At 35.2% G+C, this 21,162-nt stretch overlaps 1 protein-coding gene and 1 long non-coding RNA gene across 3 annotated transcripts in view; one reads left to right on the top strand and one right to left on the bottom strand.

Moving 5' to 3' along the window:
• RIPK2 (receptor interacting serine/threonine kinase 2) overlaps positions 1-21,162 on the top strand; it is a 37,678-nt gene that overhangs the window by 6,033 nt on the left and 10,483 nt on the right. The window contains exons 3-8 of one of the 2 annotated variants that reach the window (XM_038000312.2): positions 968-1,132; positions 2,321-2,476; positions 10,328-10,485; positions 12,303-12,352; positions 13,223-13,384; positions 20,646-20,731. In XM_038000312.2, coding sequence (XP_037856240.1) covers positions 968-1,132; positions 2,321-2,476; positions 10,328-10,485; positions 12,303-12,352; positions 13,223-13,384; positions 20,646-20,731 — 777 coding nt within the window. The remainder of the gene's footprint in view (positions 1-967; positions 1,133-2,320; positions 2,477-10,327; positions 10,486-12,302; positions 12,353-13,222; positions 13,385-20,645; positions 20,732-21,162) is intronic. The other variant, XM_008001037.3, reaches the window with a different exon arrangement.
• Positions 320-21,162, bottom strand: part of LOC119624900 (uncharacterized) — a 96,502-nt gene continuing 75,659 nt past the window's right edge. The window contains exon 5 of the long non-coding RNA XR_012093720.1: positions 320-1,037. This is a non-coding gene — a long non-coding RNA (uncharacterized lncRNA). The remainder of the gene's footprint in view (positions 1,038-21,162) is intronic.

Below are 21,162 nucleotides of genomic sequence, written 5' to 3' on the forward strand. Positions count from 1 at the left end.
ACACATTTTTAGTGGCCATAATTGCCATTTTTACTATTCAAACTATATTTTACTTTGATTTTATGTTTAATCAGATTATTTCGGGGTATATAGATGAATCAAAGAATAATGAAAAACTATCACAGGGATAAAATTTTACCTTTTGTGACATTTTTGTGTTGATTAAAACACTGTGGATTCAGACCCTGTACTCTAGATTATTTTGCCTGAGTTACCATTCCTAACATTTATACCAAATTCTAGTATTTATATGCATATTACATGGGTAGAAATGGAAAAGATAAACTCTGCACACTGTAAAATCCACTGTTAAGTGATATTTTATATTAATAGCAATTTCAAATTCAAATTTAATGTTACTAATACCAGTTCATGAAGTTCTGAATTAGCAGGCCAGATATTAATAAATTATCTCTGAATACCAGATACATTAGCTTTTCTAATAATAGACAGTGGTATGAGCCATTTACCTTTTTTCCCAAGGTACCAATCACTTTCTCTTTGTGAATCCCATGAGTAAACAAATTCAGGGGTCCTCATTCTCAAAATATATGTATTCATTATTAATATTATCATGAGTCTGTAGTTTCAATAAATCTTTTTAAACCACTTGGTCCATTTTGTGAGGGTTGGCTTAATTAAAACTGTAATAATCTATAAAATCCAATTAATGGATACTCCTAAATGATAGTGTAACACAATGCCCTGTAAGTGGCCAAGGGAAAGTGGGTGCCACTGTCAGTCAGTCATAGAGTAACTTCCTCTCTGTTTCAGAATACATCACATTCTATTCGTGACTTGTGATCATTTGAAACAAGGATGGAATAAGTAACTGGTGTCAGTCTGTAAGATTTGTATAACTACCACAGCAACCAAGATACAAATATTAATAAATCATAATTTCTCTTTTATTTTTGTTGAGAAATGAATATAAGTAGAAATCTAACATTTTCTTCCCACACCCCAGCAGATACTCTGGCACCCAAATTTGCAGCTCACTGGACATTCTACAGCCTCCTCCAGGGGACTGCTAACTCCTGGAAAAAAAATCATAAAATACAGAGTGAGCACTTCTCTCCCTTGTCTCCATGATCACAATCCTCCATATTACATTATGCTGCAGAGAGGCCTGGTAACTGCTTTAAACTGTGTAATTTTCAGAAAAAGTTACCTTTTTTATAGATTAAAAGATTCAGTTTCTCTAGGGGACAGGGCTCTGTGTGTACCAGAGAAAGTAATGTTCCACATTAGTCTTCTGTGTTTCATTTGGTTTCCTGTATTGCATTATTTAGGGTGGGATTTATCTTGACGTGCCCTCCCCCAACCTTACAAAATTCATTGAAAAAACTCAAGATGTATCATAAACAGTCTAAAATATTTTGAACCACTCCCCCTGCCAGATTGATCAAAGCTGACGCATTTGCAGAAAAACTTCTCAAGATCAGTTTTGTACTTTCAGTAGAAGCAGTCTTTTTCATAGCATTTAGAAAAATGTGGCATGGTGCCTGGTGATTCATTGTTGATCTTCCCAAATTGCCTGGTCTTCCGAAGTATGTTCATTCTCCTGGGAAGCTACATTAACTTTTGTGTTCAGAAAACATTTATTTTAAGAAAGCTCAGATGGATGTTGAGTACTATGAAAAATAAAACGTTATGTTTTAAATGTGTCTATACTGTATAGTTTTAGAAACAAAAATGATTGTCCCCTTCCACAAAAACAAATCAAAAGGCTAATTTTATAAGCTGGAATGCAGATAAATTAATTAGATGATTAAATGTATGATAAATTAGTGCTTAGTCAATAAATATGGTCATAATTTATAACTGATGCAGTGATTATAAAGTCTGATTTTATATTAATAAAATTAAAATAAAAATTTTGAATGAATGGCTTGGTATTTACTAGAAATAAATTGTGTGTAATTTTTGTGTGTATTTGTGTGCGCTCAAATTACTTGATTAAGACACAGAATGGAGAGGTGGATGTGGGTGTAAGTATATGACTTTGGCTATGTATAGACACAAAATAACTGAGATCTGTGTCAGTTGAAGAAAGACCCAAAACCATGTAGTTGCATGACCAATATAAACTAAAAGGAAGTATTGGTGCTATAAAGTTATCATAACTTTCTCTAGAAAGCGAGGAAAGTAAGACACGTAAATGTTAAACCCGATCAAATTGACGCTATTTTATAAAAATGTGCATATGTTTTAACCTTAGTTTACTCTGTATTTCCTCATGGAATATTTAACTTCTAAGTGTGAAACGTAGTGAAATTTGGACTAATTTTATTTTGTTTCTTTTCACATATATATGAAGAAAACTGAATATCCTGATGTTGCTTGGCCATTGAGATTTCGCATTCTGCATGAAATTGCCCTTGGTGTAAATTACCTGCACAATATGACTCCTCCTTTACTTCATCATGACTTGAAGACTCAGAATATCCTATTGGACAATGAATTTCATGTTAAGGTAATTACTTTTTTAAAAAGTTTATCTGTTTCCTTGTCCTTATAGTTTTAAAAATACTTTTTAGTTATTTCTTCGACCTAGACTGTTTCATAGCTCTCCTTAGAGATAGGGACCAACGAATAGTAATTTCCGTAGCCCTTAATTTCTATCTTCTATTCTCCTTCTTACTACTGCAGTTAGGAAGCTATTCCTAGACAGAGATAGAATTACGATATAAAATACAAAGCCATTATGTTTCTTCATTGAATTGTCAAGATCACCTTTTTTGTTTTATTTTTTATTTTAAAATTATTATATGTTTATAGGAAGATGCAAAGGTAATAAAGAGGTTTCATGTATCCGTCACCTGGTTTCCCACACTGTTACGTCACACATAATTATAGTATAATTTTAAGACCAGGAATTTGACATTAGTACAATGCGTGTACATAGTACCATTACTTTATCACATGTATAGATATGTGTAACCACAACAATCAAGGTACAGCACTTCTCATAACATCACCACAAAAATACCACTCATGCTACCTCACCCACTTCCTCTCTAGCACAATCTGTACCTCTAACGACCACTAATCTGCTTTCCATCTCTTTAATTTTGTAATTTTGAAAATGCTATATAAGTGGAATCATATAGTATGTGATATTTTGAGATTGGCTCTGTTTACATCACATAATGCTCTTGAGATCCATCTAAGTTGTGCTCATAACAATAGTTGTTTTTTATTGATAAATAGTATTCCACAGCATAAATGTACCACAGTTAACCATTCAGGAATATTTTGGTTCTTTCTAGTTTGGGGTAATTATTTACAGAGCTGCTGTGAACAAAGCTATACAGGTTTATGAGTGAACATAAGTCTTCATTACTCTGTGATAAATGCCCAAGAATACAAATGCTGGGTCATATGGTAAGGGTGTGTTTAGTTTTTTGTTGTTGTTGTTTGTTTTTTTTTGATACAGAGTCTCGCTCTGTCGCCCCGGCTGGAGTGCAGTGGCCGGATCTCAGCTCACTGCCAGCTCCGCCTCCCAGGTTTATGCCATTCTCCTGCCTCAGCCTCTCGAGTAGCTGGGACTACAGGCGCCCACCACCACGCCTGGCTAGTTTTTTTTATTTTTTTAGTAGAGACAGGGTTTCGCAGTGTTAGCCTGGATGGTCTCGATCTTCTGACCTCGTGATCCACCCGTCTTGGCCTCCCAAAGTGCTGGGATTGCAGCCTTGAGCCACTGAGCCCAGTCGGTGTGTTTAGTTTTTAAAGAAAGTATCCAACTATTTTCCAGAGTGGCTGTACCATTTTACATTCCACCAGCAATGTGTGAGAGATCCAGCTATTCCGCATCCTACCAGCATTTGTTATTATCACTGTTTTCTGTTTAACTGTTCTAATAGATGCATAGTGATATCTTATCTTGTATTAATTTGCATTTTCCTAACTGCTAATGATATTGAACACCTTTTTATATGCTAATTTGCCACCCATACGTGGCTTTCAGTGAAATGTCTCTTGATGTCTTAAACTCATTTTCTAAAGGGAGTCCTTGGTTTTCTTACTGTTGAGTTTTGAGAGTTCTGTATAATGTTACAGTGGTAGTTCATCAGATATGTAGTTTGCAAATATTTTCTCCCAGTTATAGTTTATCTTTTCATCGTTTTAACAGGGACTTTCACAAAGCAAAAATTTTAATTTTGATGAAGTTCATTTTTTTTCTTTTATGGATCATGCTTTGCTGTCATCTCCAAGCACTTTTCACCAAGTTCTACTTACTGAAGATTTTCTTTTTTGTTATCTTCTATACGTTTTATAGTTTTATGTTACATATGTAATCTGTGATCCACCTTGAATTCATTTTTGTGTAAGATGCAGGACTTAAGTGCTGAAGACACTCACTGGCTATTGTGATTTCACAGCTATTCTATATCTAACTGAATATAAATAAAAAGTAGTTTTTGAGTATTAATACTAAATGTAACTCACCATATTTTAATATATCATTTTGCTATACTTTTAATAACATATGTAATCAGAAAATTATTGTAAATATAAAAAACGTTCAAAGACATCAGTAATAGAGAAGTTGAAACAACAGGGAAATTAAAACAAGAAATGTGAGAAAAAATAAGTGGGAAAAAGTTTTATTGAAGACAATCCTCTCCCTAGAAGAAAGTGGTAGGGGAAGAGAGAGAGAAGCAAGCTGCTGCCTCAGTATTGCTAAGAAAAAAAGAGACTCATCTATTGCATCAATTATAGAACCATCAAGTAGAAGTACCTTAATGGACACCTCGTTCTCTGAGCCCTCACTGCAACAATCCCTGTCTCCCAAAACAGTTATCCTGTAACAGGGAGTCTTAACATCCTAATTGAATAATTGTGACATTTTCTTAAATGATCAACCAAAATTCCTTCCTAGAGTGCTTCCACCCATTGATCCTACTACTTTTTATGATAAACAGAATAAATCCAATTTAGTTACTTCAACAGGACAGCTCTTTTAATATTTGAAGATAGCTATGAACTGTCTCCCAACCCCTCACATACAAGTGCATTTTATCCATCTCCCTGATAAATAACCTTAGTTCCTTCAGTTCGTTTTCTTATTACATGGATTTTAATCCTTGGTGCTGTGTAGATGCATCTGTTTGTTTAAATCTCTCTTAAATGTTGATCGTCAGCACTGAACACAATACTATTTTTGGTGTGGTTTGATGAATGTAGAATTTAGTGAAAGTGTCATTTCCTTGGCCCTAAATACTTAATAGTTCCTTAATAATTCATCAGCTTTCCAGGGGTAGTCATATCACATGGTTCAAATTGGGCTTAGTGTCAACAAAAAACCCATAGAGGTTCTTTTTCCCACATACTGTTGCTTAAGCAACCTCTTCTTATCATGTACTTTACAGAATACTTTCTAGATATGATCTAATTTTATCTTGTTAAATTGGAGCAATTGCTTCAGTCTCTTAAGACCTTTACAAATGTTATTTCTGTAATCCAAAGGTTTTACGTTTCTCTCCAAGTTTTGTGTGATGCTCAAATTTAATTAGCTATTTTTTTGTATCTTTAAGTCATGATTAAATATGAACCAGTACAGAGCTCGAATCAGAGCTGTATCACATGGCCATAAGAACCTTCATCTGGGTCAATATCTGTCCTTTTGTTAATCCATGCTTTTGGAGAAGACTCATTCAGTTTGCCTGGAATACTCCTGAAAGTGCTGTTATACAGCCCATATTTCTTGGTTCTTTCCTTAAAAATTTTATGAAAGTCTTTGCTTAACTGCTTTTCTTAGCTCTTCTCATGACTTAGTCATCTTCTCCATCCTCATTTTCAGAGTGGCTTTGTCTCACCACCCACCTAGTTCCTCTCTATTCTTTTACTTTGATTTATGCTTTCTCCATTATATTTTGCACCATCTGACATAATATTTTTTATAAATATATTTATTGACCATCTCCCCCAGTTAGAATGTATGCTCCATGAAGACAGAAATTTAGTCTACTTCATTACCTGCCACATAGCCAGCACATGCCATAAAGAAATATTCAATAATTATTTGCTGAATGAACAAATGTGCGAATTCCTGATCTTCTGTATATACCAGATAGGCCTACTAACTTGGAAGTCTAATATGTTTAAGTGCATTAAAATATTTTATAATATACAAACCATTTATACATTTACTCTTTGACAGTACTACTACTGTCAAGAAAGGAAACCAGGCCAGGAGCGGTGGCTCATGCCTGTAGTCCCAGTACTTTGGGAGGCCGAGGTGGGCGGATCACGAGGTCAGGAGATCGAGACTATCCTGGCTAATACGGTGAAACCCCATCTCCACTAAAACATACAAAAAGAATTAGTCGGGCGTGGTGGCAGGTGCCTGTAGTCCCAGCTACTCAGGAGGCTGAGGCAGGAGAATAGCATGAACCCGGGAGGCGGAGCTTGCAGTAAGCAGATATCACGCCACTGCACTCCAGCGTAGGCGACAGAGCGAGACTCCATCTCAAAAAAAAAAAAAAAAAGAAACCAAATTGGTTATTCCTTTACTTAATGAATGTTTATGAAGCAACTACTATGTGCTGAGCATTGTGCCAAGCACTTGGGCTGTATTACCCAAGATCAGAAATTGACTACTGTTCTGATATAATTTGTTTTTTGAGAATTTTTGCTGGCCCTTACATTTTCTATATATTTATAAAATACCCCTTTTTGTAAACTTTTTGAAATTTTTAAGCCAGGTGCTATGGTTTGAATGTGCCCCCTCCAAAATTCATACGTTGCCAATGTGATAGTGAAGAGGTAAGGCCTTTAAGGGGTAATTAGGCCATGAGGGAGGGCTTTTCCATCCCTCTTGAATGAGATTAAGAACCAAAAAAAAAAAAAAAAGCTTCATGCAGCTTTCAGGTAGCTTGCCTTTCTGCCTTCTGCCATTTGAGGCGGCCACAAGCAGGTGCCCACCAGACCAAATGTCAGTGGCTGGATCTTGAATCTCCCAGCCTCCAGAACTGTGAGAACAAATTTATCTTCTTTATAAATCACCCAGTCTGTGGTATTCTGTTATAGCAGCACAAAAGGACTAAGACAGAAATTGGTACAATAAAAGTAAGGAGTTTCTATAACAACCATCTAAAAATGTGGAGGTAGCTTTGGAACTGCATAATGACATATAGGCTGAAATCATTTTTGAAATGGATGCCAGAGAAAGCCTAGATTGCCATGAAGGGAGCATTAAGGGCAATTCTATTGAGGGCTTTGAAGTGAAGAGAAGGACTGTAGAGAAACCTTCATTCTTTTAGAGATTACTTGAGTGGTCATGAAGAGAATCTTGCTGGACATATGGACAGTAAAGACTATTCTGACAAACAGTCTCAGATGGAAAGGAAGAACATGGTATTAGAAACTGGAAGACAGGTCATCCTTGTGGTAAAGTGGCCAAGAACTTACCTGAACGATGTCTGTGTCCTGGGACTTTGTGGAAGACAGAACTTAACACTGCACTAGGATATTTGGCAGAAGAAATTTCCAAGCAACAAAGTGTTCAGAATGCTGGGTGGCATCTGTTAACTGCTTATAGTAAAATGCAAGAAGTAGAAATGACTTAAAGGTGAAATTTATAATCAAATGGGAATTAGAATGTAAAGATTTGGAAAATTCTCAGACTGACCATGTAAAGCATAACAAATTCTTTTTAGGAGAGAAAAACAAGAGTGTGGCAAAGTAACTGGTTGATGAAGAAATTAGCATGGATAGAGGGAAGATAGATGCTACTCATCAAGACAATGGGAGAATGACCCCAGACGCATTTCAGAGATATCCAAGGCTGCCATGCTTATCATCACAGGGCCAGAGTGTGTGTTCCTTGGTTATTCCAGTTGTGGTTCACATAGATCCAGATGTGGCTCATACTGCTCCAGAGGGCAGTATGCCTTGGTGACAACCATGTGGTGCTAATTCTGTAGGCATGCAAAGTGCAAAAGCTGTGGAGGCATGGCTTTCTCCATCTAGATTTTAAAGAGTGCCTCGGAAAAGCTCAGGGCCCAGGCAGAGATCTGCTTCAGGGTGGATCCTTCACAGAGTTCCCACTATAAGGCAGTGCTCAGTGGAGCTATGGTAACAGGGCTACCCCTAGAACATCAGACCTGTAGAGCCACTGGTGTGCAGCACCAGCCTGGGAAAACCAAAGCATGTGACTTGAATATGTAAGAAATGAAGCGTGGACTATATCTAGCAAAGCCATAGGGGCAGGGCTGCCCAAGGCCTTGGGGTTCAACGTCACCCCAGTGTGTCCAGACGGTAGTACATGGAGTCAAAGAAGATTATCCTCAAGCCTTAAGATTCAGTGTTGTTTGGTCTGTTGTGTTTTAGACTGACTTGGGACCTGTTACTCCCTTTTTCTTTCCTGTTTCTTCCTTCTGGAATGGGAACAGCTATTCTATGCTTGCCCTACCATTTTATTTTGTAAGCACATAACTTACTTGATTTCACAGGCTCACAGCTAGAAAGGAATTTGCCTCAGGATGAATTTCACCTTGAATCTCACCCATATGATGTTTAGAAGAGACTTTGGACTTAGACTTTGAAGTTGATACTAGAACAAATTGAGACTTTTGGGGGCTATTGGGCTGGAACGAATGTATTTTGTATATAAGAAGGACATGAATTTTAGGGGGGCCACAGGCAGAATGCTGTGATTTGAATGTGTCCCCTCTAAACTTCAGATGTTGGCAATGTGATACTATTAACAGATGGGACCTTTAAGAGGTGATTAAGCTGTTAGGGCTTCTCCTTTATAAATGAGATTAAGGCCCTTAAAAAAGAGAGACTTCATGCAGTGTTGGAGGATTGAAACACCAGAGTTTAAGGATAGGCTCCTACAAATATGTCAGACTTATTCTTAGGTTCCTAGGTTGCATACTTTAGAATACTCCATATATTTCTATAGGTTGCAAATGTTGATTTGCAAAGTCAACATTTTTTCCCCTTTTTAAAAAATCAGACTGGCATTCACTTTTCTGATATCCTATAATACCTCTCCATTTTGTCCCACAAAGAACAGTAATAGCACTGAGGAGGTATTTGCAAATTATCTGAATAATTTGAAATATATAGTTGTATAACTTTTCAACTTCCTTAGACTTCATTTTCTTCATCTCAGACCAGAAACTATTCTTGATAGAGAAAACAAAAGCAAAGTAATAATGACCTCTACTTTCTTTTTCATCCATCAATAGCATATACTTGGTCCTTTTCTGTGAATTCAATTTTTAAAATCTTGATTTTTTTTTTTTTTTCCTTAAATTTACTCTTTTATTGTAGCAAAGGAATGGAAGATTCATTTATTCTACCCCTCCTTTTTGGGGATGGAGGCCATAATTTTTTTTTGTCTCAAATTCATCTAAATGCTAATAAAATTATGTATTTTGTTAAAATCAGTAAAAAATATAGGAAATAAACAATGGAAACAAATGATGTGCTGCATGGAGCCCATTTCACTCTGCTGAATTCTAAAGTATGCAGTAAAATGTTCTAAGTAATTTAAATGTCTTTAAGGATTTCCCATACTCCCTTGTCAATTAAATATTATTTCTGTTCTTACATTTTGTCTTACATTTTTAAAAAATAAAGTAAAAAATAAGGAAGCTTTAAAATATTTAGTTGTAAGATACTGTATAATATGTGCACAAGATTTACAATTGAAGCAAAACTGTACAGGACATATCAAAGGCACAGAATATTGTCACTGGTAATTCTTTAGACACCTATTGTATTGGACATAAATATGCTTTATATGCAATTATACTGTTTCTATGAAATACTTCATTTAGTGATCAGCATAAAATTGTATAATATCTTTACAATTTTGAGATTTTGCTTATTTTGTAATTTAAGAATGCTACCTTTAGGGCATTATGAATACAACTGTATAAACCAGAATTGTAAACAATGACCAGTGACAATTGCATGAGATGTGAGTAGAATTGGCAGCTCTGTGAGATGTAGAAAGCACATGGTACCAAGCTATATGTCATGACAAGGTGTGCAAAGTACACACTCATTGAGAATAACAGACAAAAAATGTCTCTCTTTAATTTTCAAAAATTAGTTTCTCTTTTGAAATTTGTAATGTTATATTAAACTTTGTCAGTATGTATTGCTTCTAGAGTTATTTGGCTCAGCACTATGGAATTTAATTTTGTAAAAAGTTGGTGGAATATATAGAAATAAAATATTAAAATATATTACATTTTCTCTGGTTTGATATCTAAATACAGTGAATATACACAAAGATAGTTGACTTTTGGACTTTTTAAAGAGGAAATTTCTTAATTCAATTATTTGCTCTTTTCCCTTACAGATTGCAGATTTTGGTTTATCAAAATGGCGCATGATGTCCCTCTCACAATCACGAAGTAGCAAATCTGCACCAGAAGGAGGGACAATTATCTATATGCCACCTGAAAACTATGAACCTGGACAAAAATCAAGGGCCAGTATCAAGCACGATATATATAGGTATAATAAGGATTGCTTTTTCTCAGAGTTAACCTTGTCTCTGACACAAAATTAGTCAACCAGAATTTTGAAGCTACATTTTAAACTGTGATTTTTATTCTTCTCTCATAATTGTGGTGAAAATAAACTTGAGGCCATGGTGATTATTTTTCAAAGTAAAGAAATTTAATGATTTGCTCTAAGAAACTTTTACATCCTTTAAGAAATTTTAAAGCATCTCTTCTTATCCTATCAATTTATAATATAATAGTTAAGGATTTTTATCATATGTGACTTGGAAATGCAGAGGGAAACTGTAGTTCCTAACATTTTAGCTTTAAGTTTCTCAACCTGTTCAACCTTTCAGCTTTTGATATCTATAAATCTTTTTAGATAAATAGACCAACTCTTAATCATACTGGGGATGTTTCTATTTAAAGAATCCCTAATATTTGTATATGTGTGAATTTTTTATACAACAAATCAATAGATTTGATCGTATTTTCATATTTCTGATGCATATTACTTATAGTCTCATAATGCAGTAATAAGCATAACACATTGTTCTTGACACTGGTTATTTAACCAGAATAAAAGGAAGATGATTATTTACATAGGTTTAAGAGATGGGGACATTCACCTCATGTGTAAGTTACTCTTATCTCTTTTAATATACTAATGAATGCAAAAGCACACTCTCTAAATTTGCTGTGAACACATTTTATAGTCCTTTAAATGGCTTTTTGCCATCTTTAATAAATAACCTGTTAATGAATCATTTTAGGAACAAATGCCATATCTCTACCAGAAAACTATATATTTAATTAAATTGCATATTCCTTTTCTTCAAAAGCATTTTAATTTTTGTTATTTCTCATTAAATCCAAAGCCAGCCAATCCATTTTAGTGGCTGCACTAAAACAATTCATATAGTGTCTTTTACATTCACATTGTATGAATATAAAAAATTGCCCTTTTATATTTTGTTTTCTGATATTTTTAATTTATTTTGAATGATGTACTGAGGGGAGGGGAAATGTATTTATAGCTTCCTAAGGTAAAGATCATGTTCTACTCAACAATTCTTGAAAACTGGTTTGATTCTATAAAAATGGGCCAATTTAAATCTACCAGTCATTCATTTTGTGAATTTTCTCTTTATGTTCAATTTCAATATTCTCTGTCAGGGAAATATGAGGAAATATTATTCCTTTATTTGGGTAGGAATTCCCTCTGTACTCCTCGCTCTCCCTGTAACAAAAGGTGTTGGTAGTAATAAATTCTACGTGTCCATTTTGAATGCATGGTTAATGTTGGGGTGTGGCAAAATTCTTATATCCTATTTAACCATTTATTCTAATTATAAACTCTATGCAGCTTAACCCTGTAATTGACATCTGAAGTTAAACTGTAGGCAGGATATTTCTACTACCAAAGAAGATAGTGCTGAGAGCAGAAAAAAGGCAGTAGAATAGAGCTCCATGAGAATTTTTTTCTTGCTCTTTGTTCTTTGTGAAAAGTAATATCATTTAATTAAAGGGCATAGCTTATCTGAGTGTTCAAGAATTAATCCTAGTATTAAATCATCCACAAAAAGTTAATCTTGCATGTAACGTTAAGCTTTTATTGCAGTAATTTCCTAATTTTTTAACTTAAAATTGATTTTCTTTCAAAACTAGATGAGCATTTGTCATCTTCATTGTATACAGTAATTCTTTGCTGCCTTATCACTTTCAAAAATGGTATCTTCACAGTCAGCTTTTAAAAGTAGTGCTATTTTAGTTTATTAGATAGAGTTCATTTAAAATATATAACATGTATGTTCTTATGTTAAACAGCTATGCAGTTATCACATGGGAAGTGTTATCCAGAAAACAGCCTTTTGAAGGTAAGTATGTTTTGACTTTTTTATGCTCAATAACATCATGTTAGTAGGTCACTCTCAGAACTATCTAAAAATCATGTTATTTTAAATCTGCTTATTCATTTTGTGGAAAACACACTAAAACGACAATTTATCAATTGTGAATGCATCACATACTGCAAAATATACTGGGTTAAGGATCCAGTTGTGAGTCTGCTATATACTGGAAAATGTACTGGATTAAGGATTAGAAAAACCCAGATTTTAATTCTTGTTCTGACAGTAATTAACTCTGTGATCAAGTCACAAAATCTCTTCAGTCCTCATTTTTGTCACCTGCATAGTAAGAATTTTAAATTACTATTTCCAAGTTCTAGTCTAGCTGTAAAATTATTTATATGATAATTTAATTACTACTCCCTCTATAAAGACTAGCAAATATTGAAGACTAATCTGTCCTTTTTATTCCCTGAAAATACTGTTTATTTCTTTATTCTGAGGTTTGTGTAGGTCAGCTTGTTGTGTAACAAAAAATAACCTTGGAATCTCCATAGCTTATGAAATAAACATTTATTTCTCATTCACATTAAATATTAGTTGCTGTAGCCCTTCTTAGTTTGGCTAGGTTTTGCTCAGCTCTGCTTTACAAATATTCTGTTTACCAAATCCAATCATATGGCCAAGCCCAGAATTAATGAGGTGAGGATATAAACTCTTTCCATAGGAATAGACAAGTCTGGCAATGGTTTGGGGTATTCCTTTTACAGAAAGGGGGGTAAGACATTATTCCTAAAATTTTAATATTCACTTATTTTCTTTTAGTTAGTTTTACATGTAAGTAATATGCTGAATTGTAATATATTTCTAATGAATGCAATCTATTTGTTTTGACAGATGTCACCAATCCTTTGCAGATAATGTATAGTGTGTCACAAGGACATCGACCTGTTATTAATGAAGAAAGTTTGCCATATGATATACCTCACCGAGCACATATGATCTCTCTAATAGAAAGTGGATGGGCACAAAATCCAGATGAAAGACCATCTTTCTTAAGTGAGTATATACTTCTAACGTGGACTCCTTGAATTACAGAATTAGTTAATATACTGTGAATAAAATATTCCTTGAAAAATTGTGCAAATTAGATGACTAGCTAGAAGTTGTTTAAATTATTTTCCGACTTATCATAGCATTTATATATGAGCAACTCCTTCTAGAGCAGAACTGAGAATTCCTAACAAAAAAGAGAAATTGTGTGATAGGAGTAACAATTTCCTTCATATATTTAACAAATATGTCTTGAACCCCTACCATGCGCTATGTATATACTGGAGTAAGCCCTGGGAACAGAGTAAAGAAGACAAACTTTCTGTAGCTAGTTCACATTCTAGTTGAGAAGGCAGAGTGAAAACAAATAAATAAGCAAGACACAGATTGTGACAGTCTTATTAGGAAATAAGCAAGGTAATAGACTAATTAAGGGAGGGAAACAAAGGCCTTTTTTTAGGAGCGAACATTTGAGCTGAGATTTGAAGCTTGAAAAAGAGCCAGTCATTCAAATGCTGAAGAAAAAGTATTCAGCCAAACAAAACAGCAAGCATAAAGGCTCTGAGCCTAGAAGAGAAAAAGTTTTATATTCTCAAGAAACAGTGAGAAGGCCTGTGTAGCTAGAATATAGTAGGCAAGGAAAGGAATTAGATGATATTGGAGAGGTAAAAGAGAGGCTATTGGCCATCATTAAAAGGTTAGATTTTTATTCCAAGTGCAATGGAAAGCCATTAAAGTATGTTTTGCAGGGAAGTGACATAATCTGATAAGAAGTATAAGTGAAATTCTTCCTGCTCTGTGGAAAGTTGATTGGAGAAAGGCAAAAGTAGAAGCAAAGAGGCTAGGAAAGAAACTTTCAGGAATTTTCTAATTGAGGTGGAAATTCTGAAGATAGAAGAGTTACAGAATTAAGATAGTATTTCAGAGGTAGAATGGATCAGACATCCAAATGTAAATGTAGGAGAAAATCTTCATGACCTAGGGTTAGGCAGAATCTTTAAATATGACATCAAAAATAAATAGGATTCATTAAAAAATTTATAATCAGACTTTGAAAACATTGGAAACTTTTGCACTTCAAAAGGTCCTATTGAGAAAAGAGACAGCCAGGCGTTTAGTGTCCACGACTTTAGTCCCAGTTACTTAGGAGGCTGAGGCAGGAGGATCACTTGAGCCCAGGAGTTTGAGGATGTATCATAATAGTGCACTGTGATCGTGCCTGTGAAAAGCTACTGCACTCCAACCTGGGCAACATAGCAAGACCTCATTTCCAAAAAGGAAAAAAAAAGCAGAACCACAGACTGGGAGAACATATTTGCATAACATGTATCTGCTAAAGGGCTTAATTCTGGAATATATAAAAAACCCTGACAAGTCAATAATAGGATAGATAGCCCTATTTTAAAATGAGTAAAAGATCTGAATTTCACCAAGGGAGATATACAAATAGCTAAAAAGCACATAAAATGATGCTTAATATTATTAGTCATTTGGAAATGCAAATTAAAACTGCAATGAGTTACCACTTTATACCCACAAAAATAGCTATAATTAAAGACAGAAAATAACAAGTGTTGACAGTGATGTGGCAAAACCAAAATCCTTATACATTGTTAGTGGGAATATAAAATGATACTGCCTCTTTGGAAAACAGTTTGGCAGTTTCTTAAAATGAAAGATAAATTTACCATACAACCAAGCAATCCACTAACAGGTAACCCAAGATAAATGAAAACATGTGTTCACACAGAGACTTGTATGTGATTAGTGATAGGAGCATTGTTTATAACAGCCAGCAAGTAGAAACAGTCATAATTACTGTTGCTACTACTACAACAATACATGAATCTGTTGTTCCAGGAAGAGTCCAGGATCCTAATATAAAATTGAACATCACTAACATATTGGTAGTCTGGACTGGTTCGTCTAAGAAGGTAATGTAGATAGCAAAGAGGGACCCATAGTAGAGCTCTGAGGCATTCCAGCACTTAGAAATGGAGAAGAGGAAGAAGAAAAAGAGACTGAGGAAGAGAGGACAGTAGAGAGTACAGTCTTTGTGTCTTAGAAGTCAAGGAGGGGTATAGTCAGACATGTCTAATCTGCCAGGAGGCCAAATGAGACAAGCAGGATTTTCCAACAGTGTCATCACCAGTAATCCAAACAAATGGAGTGTTAATAGAGATATGAAAACAGAACACTGATGTACATTTTTTTAAAAAAGAAAGAAGTGAAGCCAAATATGGACAATTCCAGCAAGATGCTTGGCTCTGAACAGAAGCAGAAAAAAATGAGGTGATAGCTAAAGGATGATATGGGGTCAAAATTTTTTCCTATGACCAGGCAGTGGCCCATGCCTGTAATCCCAGCACTTTGGGAGACCAAGGCAGAGGGATTACTTGAGTTCTGGGGTTCGAGACCAGCCTAGGCAGCACAGCAAGACCTTGTCTCAACTAAAAAAACAAATTAAAAAATTAGCGAGACATGGTGCATTGCCTGTAATCCCAGCTACTTGGGAGACTGAGGCAGGAGGATTGCTTGAGCCCAAAATGTTGAGGCTGCAGTGAGCTATGATCGTGCCACTGCACTTGCACTCCAGCCTAGGTGACAAAGCAAAATGCTGTTTCTTTAAAAAAAAACAAAAAATCCTGGAGAAAGGTAAGAAACAGTAATAGAATATGTGTTTGATGGTCAAATGATCCAGTAGAGAGTCAGAGATTGTCAGTGCAAGAGCTGAGAGAGAGTATCAGAAACAGAATGCTGGAGAGGTAGAGGAAATGGTATTCAGAATGCAAATGATACTGTTTACATTTGTATGAGTATATGGACACTTTTTTCTACTGTAAGAGAAATGAGGTTGGAGAGATGGATACAAGTACAAGAAGTTTGTAGATCTGGTTGTAGGACCCTGAAGGAATTCCCTCTCATGGCTTCTATTTTCTCAGTGTAGTGTGAGAGCACATGATCAGCTAGCTCAAAGGAAAGATGGAGGATGGGATGTAAGAGGTTGAAAAGGGGAAGATAAAATACAATGCTCTTACCCCTGCTTTCCCTTTCTAAGTTCAGAATATATTAAGAAAAAGATGAGGAAGGAAGAAAGATGGTGGTCAAAATATCAGTTTCATTACTGATAAAGCTAATTGGAGAATGTACCTTTAGATCTGCAGCCAAATGGGCTTAGTAGCATTTTACCTCTACAGTTGATAGTTTTACCAGCCCACCACAGACCTCACCCTGCTTCTACATAGGGAAGCAGAAAATGTATGCATTCTTTAGGCAAAAAACTGACTTTTAAAAGAAGGAGAAAACTGCAAAGGAACCAGATAAGCATGCTGAGTTTTTCTCCAAGATTAACAAATGAGGTAAGTCTGAGGGGCAGAAAGAAGATGGAAGAATTCCTCCTATACTTCTCCTTCCTGAGGATTGGACTGGAAATGTCATCTTCCTGTTGGAAACATGAAGAAAAGGACTTAAGCGTCTCCTCCAGCAGTACAAGATAATCATGTAAGACAGCAATTCTCAAACTTTTAGATCTCAATACTCTTCAAAATCATTGAGGACCTCAAAGAGCTTTTGTATATGTGGGTCATATCTATTAGCATTTACTGTATTAGAAATTAAAACCAAGGAATTTTAAAATGTAGGAATATACAAGAACACATTCCATTATCTGTTGAAGCAGTGTTCTTATCACACCTTATTTATGGGCCTCTGGATAAATCCACTATATACTCGTTTGGGGATGACAGTAAACAGGGAAAATAATGTCTTAGTACTAGTTACTTTGAATATAGTTCTGACTTCATGAACCCTCAGGAACCACACCCCCCCAGGGGTCCCTAGGCCACACTTTATGAGAACAGTAGATGTATTTGGGAAGCAAAATAGGATTGCTGAGAAGTAGTATTAAGTGTTTAGTTTGGGCCATTAATCTAGAGAAACTAGTGACCCCACTTCTGGTCAAGATGGAGTAACAGGGGCCAATTTGCCCTCCTGCCTGAAACAACCAAAAAACCTAGACAAAATATGTGAAAGAGTGGTTTTTAAGACACTAAATCAGGAAACAACAGCAATCTCTGATGGACGGGAAACAAATGAAGTCAGCCTTCCGATTGCCTGGCTTCCTGCCTTGAGAGTTTCTAGATGCAGCATGGGGAGAGGAAACTGAGGTGGAACCCAGCTGACACTCAGGGTCTAGGAGACAGGGATGACAGTGTGGGTAGACCAAGGCAGACAGACATCATAGGACATCGCACCGGAAGGGAAAAGGTACACAGAGGAAGAGCCCCAGAGATTTGCAGAGGGTTCCTCTCAAGTATTCAGTGGAGCACTGATCAGTACAGCGTGGCTAAGTCAGTAAGCCAAAAGCCAAAATCTTCAATGAGCATAGGAGAAAAGCAGAAGTTTGCAGAGAAGTGTTGCCCAATGGCATGAACTTTAGAGGATCTAGAATTTTCACAGAAAGAAGAAATTACTATTTGGAAATGGCAAAGAGAGGACAACAGAGATATGTACCCTTCCTCATAGCTCTGGAAAGAAAGAAAGATAAAATATGAACCCATTACCTTAGCAAATTTTGATTTGTAAATACAATACTGATGAACAATGGATATAAGTATTGAATGAAAACTACAATGCATTGCTTTTTTTAGTAATGAGAACTCAGAGTTTATTTTTAGACTGTCTAACTAATATTGCCTATAAACATATCCAGCCTTATATCTGACAGTACGGTGTGAGTGTGTGTGTATGTGTGTGTGTGTGTGTATTTAATTTATCACATTTCTTACAAAGTACTGTTGTCTGCCTTAGACATTTTTCATTTATAGCCTTTGGGATGCTACTGGTTTTGTTGTTATTGTTAGGTTTTGGACTTTGTTTTTAAATGGAAGCACAACTTTTTTTTCTTAGGATGACAGCTTCCTATTTTCAGTGGGAAGGTACCATCATTGATTTATAAACACACTACTGCCCTATACAGCCCGTCAGTTTTATTTTAAGGCTGTGGTGTATATTGGAATGGTGAAAAGCAGGTTCTGGGAACCTGAAAGGGAAAGAAAGAATAAAAAATCAATAATAGGGAAAGTTTAAGTGTATTCAATAAAGAAATTCTGTCAATACGACCAAATGGAAGAACATGAAATTACAAAGGGATTTCTAGATACCAGAGTAAGCACAAGATGCCTACTTTTGGATAAACCTACTGAAAAGAAATGAAAAGTTCACAATGAAAGAAATTTTGGTAAAAAAATAAAGGAAGCTTGAAAAACTAAAAGCAAGCTATATTTTTCCTTTTTTTAAAAAAAATATAGGTTAACTGAATTAAGGAAAGGAGGAAGATCAGTAAACCTTTGTTGAAAAAGTGACTAGAGAATATACATTCTGAAAATGGATTTAACTGTTCAATTAATGTACATATTAAATGGCAAAGTAACACAGTAGCAGAGAGGAATCATAAATATTCTGTTTTTCAAAAGCCTATCAAAGTATAGTTTACTTACCTTAAAAGTTATCTATTCTAAGTATACATTCATGGACTTTTTAGTATTAATAATTTTACAGTTTGCAGCCATTACTATAATCCAATTTTAAAGTATTTCCATCAACCCCCACAAAATCCCTCATAACTATTTACAGTCACTGCCTGTTCTCATCACTAACCCTACATAACCAGTAATCTATCTATTCTCTGTCTTTCTAGATTTGCTTTTTCTGGATATTTAATATAAATGGAATGATAACAATGTGTGGTCCTTTTGCATCTGGCTCTTTTCACACTTAGCATAATGTTTTTCAAGTTCATTCAGGTTTCAGCATGAATCATAGTTCAGTAATTTATTGTTGAATAATACTTCATCGTATGGATGTATCACATTTTGTTGATCCATTAGCCAGTTGATGAACATTTTGATTGTTTCTACTTGTTGCCTATGTGAATAATGTTGCTATGACTGTTCACATACAAGTCTGTGAACGTATGTTTTCATTTCTCTTGGTTAATTATCTGTGAGTAGAATTGCTGGGCTACATGATAAATTTATCTTTAATTTTTAAGAAACTGCCAAACTGTTTTCCAGAGTAGCTACATTATTTTATTCCCACCAGCAATGTATGAGGGTTTCATTTTCTCCACATCACTGTCAACACTTCTTATTTTCTTTTTAATTATATTTTAGTGAGTATGGAGTGATGTCTCATTGCAGTTTTAAAGTGCCTTTTCTTATGATGTTAAGCATCTTTTCATGTGCTTCTTGAAGACATTTGTATATCTCCTTTAGTGAAATTCAAATCTTTTACTTGTTTTTTAATTTTGCTATTTTTCCTATTATTGTCATGGGTCTGTATATATTGTAGATACAAACCCTTTAGCAGATACATGATATGGAAATATAGTGTACAAGATTGCAGCTTATCTTTTTATTTTTTCTTAATACTGTCTTGAAGTGCAAAAGTGTTCAAATTTTTTGAAGTCCAGTTTTCAGGTTTTTTGTTTGTTTGTTTGTTTTGTTTTTGAGTTGGAGTCTTGCTCTATTGCCCAGGCTGGAGTGCAGTGGTGCAATCTTGGCTCACTGCAAGCTCCGCCTCCCGGGTTCACGCCATTCTTCTGCCCCAGCCTCCTGAGTAGCTGGGACTACAGGTGCCCGCCACCATGCCCTGCTAATTTATTTTTTTTATTTTTTTATTTTTTTGTATTTTTAGTAGAGATGAGGTTTCACTGTGTTAGCCAGGATGGTCTCAATCTCCTGACCTCGTGATCTGCCCGCCTCGGCCTCCCAAAGTACTGGGTTTACAGGCATGAGCCACCACACCCGGCCCAATTTTCAGGTTTTTTTAACGGATTTCATTTTTGATGTCATATCTAAGAACTCTGCCTAACCCAAGATCATGAGGATTTTCTCCTATGTTTACATTTAGGTGTGGGGTCCATTTCAAGTTAGTTTTTATGCGTAGTGTGATATAAGTATCTAAATTTATCTGTTTCCAGGTGTATATCCAACTGTTTTAGCATCATTTGTTGAAAAGGCTATCCTATCCTTTCCCTATTGAATTGGCTTAGCACATTTGTCCAAAAACAGTTTTTTTAGGTTCTCAACCCTATTCCATTGTTGCTTATGTCTATCTTTATGTCAGTAATAAAAGCTCATAAAACAGCTGAATGTCATCACTTTGGGAAGAACTGACTTGAGGCCTTGTACGTTAAATGTTAGCATTTCACTTTAATAATTAGAAGCAATCTGAATTCAACCTATATTTTTTTTCTCTTATGTAGAATGTTTAATAGAACTTGAACCAGTTTTGAGAACATTTGAAGAGATAACTTTTCTTGACGCTGTTATTCAGCTAAAGAAAACAAAGGTAAATTGCCAAATGGAATGCTGGAAATTAGAAATTTAAACAACTATATATTATTCATGGAGTTTTTTAGTTAAGTGTAGTTTTTAATATATATACTTTTCACAGATATGAGCTACAGTTTTGGAGTGAGAAAATTTACCAGAGACTATCAATACTACTTTTCCTTTGTCACCAAAAGCTTTTCTATTTCATTCAAATGGCCACCTTCAGGTTTTAAAGACATTTCCAGGACCAGGCGTGGTGACTCACACCTGTAATCCCAGCACTTTGGAAGGCCAAGGCGAGTGAATCACTTGAGCCCAGGAGTTTGAGACCAGCTGGGCCACATAGCGGGACCCTACCTTTATTTAAAATGTAAAAAAAGAAAAAAAAAAAAAAAAAAGACATTTCCAGAACCCTTATATATCAGACATAAATTTAAAAATGTATAA

Source organism: Chlorocebus sabaeus, chromosome 8, assembly GCF_047675955.1.
Source record: "Chlorocebus sabaeus isolate Y175 chromosome 8, mChlSab1.0.hap1, whole genome shotgun sequence".
In the NCBI taxonomy this organism is placed as follows: Eukaryota; Metazoa; Chordata; class Mammalia; order Primates; family Cercopithecidae; genus Chlorocebus; species Chlorocebus sabaeus.